This window comes from Poecilia reticulata, unplaced genomic scaffold, assembly GCF_000633615.1.
Source record: "Poecilia reticulata strain Guanapo unplaced genomic scaffold, Guppy_female_1.0+MT scaffold_265, whole genome shotgun sequence".
NCBI classification, from domain to species: Eukaryota; Metazoa; Chordata; class Actinopteri; order Cyprinodontiformes; family Poeciliidae; genus Poecilia; species Poecilia reticulata.
Window position 1 is genome coordinate 1 of NW_007615047.1, and position 4,700 is coordinate 4,700.

General features: G+C 42.8%; 1 protein-coding gene across 1 annotated transcript in view; it reads right to left on the bottom strand.

Annotated features, from left to right (window-relative positions):
* Positions 1 to 2,303: 2,303 nt before the first annotated feature.
* The window catches only part of LOC103460625 (uncharacterized), a 10,812-nt gene continuing 8,415 nt past the window's right edge, over positions 2,304 to 4,700 (bottom strand). Inside the window, exons 4-5 of the mRNA XM_017303415.1 lie at positions 2,879 to 3,220; positions 2,304 to 2,799 (exon numbers count right to left, since the gene is read on the bottom strand). Of these exons, the coding sequence (XP_017158904.1) occupies positions 2,537 to 2,799; positions 2,879 to 3,220 (605 nt within the window). The 3' untranslated portion in view covers positions 2,304 to 2,536. The remainder of the gene's footprint in view (positions 2,800 to 2,878; positions 3,221 to 4,700) is intronic.

Genomic DNA, 4,700 nt, shown 5'->3' on the forward strand with positions numbered 1-4,700 from the left:
GAAAGGAATCTGATTGGCTGCCAGCAGTTTGGTGGCTTCTAATAACCACTGAGATCAGATTCACATCTGCTGCTCTACAAACTCACCATCTGCTCCATCGCTGTGGTTTGGTTCTGCTTCCTGGAAACATTTTCATTGTTTCCACTGAAACCAACATCACAGCTGACAGATCATAATGTTAACTGGGTCACAAATCCAGTCAGAACATCATTAAAACTCAGTCTCCTGTTAAATCACTGATCTCAGTTCAGTTTATTTATATTCACATGAAACATTTTAATTCAAACACATTCTGATTATTCCTGATGACCAAATAATCCATCAGTGAGTCGTTGCATGATGAGCAGAAATCATTTTGTCGTCTCGTTGACTTTACAGCTTCCTGAAGGTTCTGATCCTTCAGTCCGACTGAGTTTCATGGTTCCGACCTGCTTCACGCTCTTTGGTTCCTTCGAGCCGCTGAGAGAACAAAGTGATCAGTTGTTTCAAAAGCAGCTCCTAGAAAACCAGAACAGATAAAAGTTCGTCATCTGAGGCCAAGAAAGTCTGACCTGTAACTTTCAGAGGATTAAATGTTAATTATCTCTGAAGTCCGACTGAAACTCTGAACTGGTTTTACTGGTTAGAAGCTCATAAACTGGACGACCAGCTGGAGTAAGAAACAGACCAGATACACAGCAGCTCTGAAATGTTTTAACTTATCTGGGCTTCAGGTTTAATTACAGCTACACTAAATGTTTTATAGAAATATAGAAATAAAGAAAAACCTGCGGTTTGGGATGGAAGCAACATGCAGGTTGAAGGTTTAGGAGAAGTTCATATCTTTGATGCTCAGGATGTTTGAAAACTTTCCAAACTCTTCAGGTTCTTCAGTTACATTCATGCTGATTCAGTCACTGAACAGGAAAGAATCACGTTGGGAAGAATGGCAACATTTTTACTTTTTGCCGTAATTTGAGTTTTTCTGCGTGTTTATTCAGATTTCTGTGATTCTGTGATTCTCTGTGTTGTCCTGTCTGCCCCCTGATTGTTCCCCTGAGTGTCTCGCTCCATGAGTACCCTCCGTGTCTTAGCTGTCTGACCTCGCCCAGCAGTGCCTGACTTTGTCTTGCCGTTCCATGTTGCCTGTGTGTTTTATGTTGCTACCTGTGATGAGCTTCAGCCGTCCGCTCAGCTGTGCTGCCTGGTTTGGAACTTTTTGTGGACATTCTTCATTAAAATCATTTTTATTTACTTCAGCCTGGTCCTCTCCGTCAGCCTCACCACCTCTCAACCACACAACTTCATGACACTTTAATTGAACACATTTTATTTATGAAGAATGTTTATAAAAATATAAAGAAACTTTCTCTGAGTTTTTCTTGTTTCTTTGGGTAAAATAAACTCAAAGGTTATTAAAAATCACCAGACAGGGCAGGTTTATGGGTGACTGTTGGTGCCAAAGATCTGTTTCCTGTTTGGAGGACGGCGCCTCGACAAGCAGCGGCTGAATGACAGCAAACTGTTCAACACGCCGTCACGTCACATCAGGCAGGGATCAGAGAAAATTACAGAGTCCGATCAGTCGATCGGTTGGTTTCATCATGTGTCAGTTTTCCTGTATTTGAACTTTCCTAGCAGCCGTTTGATGCCAGGTCGGATGTGAAGCTGCTCATTCTGGTCCTGGTGAACATTTGACCATCATCGTGTCTCTCATTCCACGTTTCTGACTGGACCTGCCGACTCCCAGCGGGTCTGTCAATGAAACGGGGAAATCTTTACGAACGGACAAGTTGGTGGAGTCCAGTGGTTTCCAGGATTACCGTGACCCTTCAGCCCGGCTGCACAGCGCCTGGTGAAGTCTGGTTGGCTCCCTGCTGGGTCAGGGGCCTCACCAATCCACTGGCTTTGCACCAGCACACAGCTGAGCCCATCGGCCACAAAGCAGGAAAAAAACATTGTCACTTACGGAGGCAGAGAAGCTAAACATCTGACAGCGAGACAGAGATCCACTCCTTCCTAGCTAACTAAGCTACTGCTGACTGAAACGTGTGAAACACAAAGTGGAGAAAACACAGAAGATGTGTTTTAGCATGGTTACGTTAGCATAACTCATAAACATTGTTTTCACAGCAGCTCTGCTGTTTGGTGGAAACAACATCATCATCGGCGTAGAGTTTGATTTTCTCACTGATTCAGATAAACTGAAGAATCAGGACAAACAGATGAACCTGGTGGCTCATAAATAACCTTTATTGATACTTTACATATAGTTAATATTAATAACATACATGTTGAAGTTGGAGAAAATGGTTTTATTCTTGTTTTAATTTCATTACATTCAGGTCAGTTAAAAGTTATAAAAAGTGAGAAACATCAGAAAGAAATGTTTGAGTTTATTCAAATACAGAATGAATAAATCTGTAGAATCTACAACACTGTAAAAAGTGAAAAGCAAAAATAAATCATTATAATAAAATGCAGCAAAATAAATCAAAGTACATTCCACAGATTGTCCTGTGTCTTAAAGCTGAGATGCGATGTGAGCAGCAGAGGTTCAGCTGGGGGCCGGTCCCTTGGTCCTGAGGACCATCAGCTGAGAGAGTCCACAGCAGAACACCAGACTCTTCACTATCAGCACCGAGTAGAGCAGGCAGAGCAGCTTCACCCTGCAGCCAGGCTGGAAGGACCCTGGGAGCCTCACTGGGAGCCTCACTGGGAGCTGAGGACGGACAGACGCTGCTGCTGCTGGCGGCGCAGGAGCTGCTGGCCGATCAGTTGCTGCTCCAGACCCGGTTGGAGCTGGAGGTTCTGCAGGTTCTGGAACAGAAACAATCCAACATTTCAGTCACACTGTGAACCTGAAGCTGCGTTTCTCCTGAACTTCTGCTGTTCGTACCTAGGAGCCGTGTTTGGTTCGTCACCTTGCCGCCCTCATGCTGAACTTCACAGATGTATTCATAACTGTAGAGCGTCTCGTTTCTAACCAGCCTGATGAYGGCAGAACTTCTCGACCCGCTGATCTCCTGCTGTTTCTCCTCAGCCGGAGCCGACTCCTCCTGGCTGCTGCCCTTCTGTCTTTTCCAGGAGATCTGGACCAGAGGAGGATACATGGCTGAGGCCAGACACATCAGAGCCGTGTTTCCCTCCACATGACTTTCTGTTTTCACCGGACACACAGACACCTTGGGCGGAACCACTGTTCTACCTGGACACGGCAGAAACAAGCAGAACAGAGAAAAATTTCAGGTAATAAGGAAATGATAAACTGAGTAAATAAGAGACACAGTTTTAAACTGATTTCATTTGAAACCGTTCACTAAAAGACCCGATCCATCCAGGAGGTCCTAGAAGAATCCAGAACCAGACTTTACTGCCTCGTAAGGTCAGAGGTCATGATTCCAGAATAAGGAGAGGCTGACACCAACCAACACAAAGACCTGAAACATTCTGCAGACTGATGAGTCGGACTGGACCTTTCAGAACCTGAACGTCCCGTTACATCTGGTGTAAAACTGACAGMGGGTCAGAACCAGAACATCACATTACAGCCAAACACGGTGGTGGCAGAGTGATGCTGYGGAGAACCTGGTAGAACAACGACCCAAAGAACTCCAGCAGGTTCAGCTCTGAATGGAAATGAGATGTAGGTACGGCCTAGTCAAAGCCTGGACTCTAACATGACCTTCAGCAGCTCATTCCTGCTGGTAACCTGCCCTATTAAATCAATGAAATCATTTCAGCGAAGCTGAGGGTCAGAGCTCCTCCACTGGGATTTACAGAGTCTTTACTGGTTCTGATGGTCTGAATGTTTCTTCACAGGAAAAACGGTTTTAAAAACAGTTTCTTTTATTCTCTCAAGTCATTTTTATTTTAATAAATTAATTTGATTACTAAACTACTTTGTCATTTCCAGCTGGGCAGCAAAGAGCTGGAGCCTCTGACAGTCGATCAGAAGATAAAGATACAAAATATCCACCTGTATATATAACACCTTTATATGGTGTTATATAAAATGTAACAGCTTTATTTTCTGATGTGGAGAACCTGGTAGAACAACGACCCAAAGAACTCCAGCAGGTTCAGCTCTGAATGGAAATGAAGTGTAGTTACGGCCTAGTCAAAGCCCGGGCTCTACCATCACCTTCAGCTGCTGTAAACTGTGTGTCTGAATTAAATCATTTCAGCGAAGCTGAGGGTCAGAGCTCCTCCACTGGGATTTACAGAGTCTTTACTGGTTCTGATGGTTGATCCAGAAAACGGTTTAAATTAAAGGCTTTTATTCTGAAAAACCAACATCATCATTTAAAGCAGTTTCTGTATTTTTGTCTCAATAAATTCATTTGATGATCAAAATAAAATGAARTAAAGCTGTAATTTCTCTGAACCCAGATTATTATTTTACTCGTTAATCCAGAACAAAGTTCCCTCCAGAACCTGGACTCGGCTCCACAGAAACATCTTAATGCAGTTAATCCACCGTTACAGCTGGAGCCGATCAATACCTGATCAATACCTGATCAATACCTGATCAATACCTGATCAATACCCGATCAATATACGGCTATAGAAAATTATTTTTTCTTAATTATCAAATTAATAGTTTTTATTTTTTTCTAGATTATTTTTCCATCCATTTTTGGCAAAGTATGAATTTAATTAACGTTTATCTAAAAGCCGTTTTGCTGGTCATAATTTATTATTTCATATTTTAATTTTAG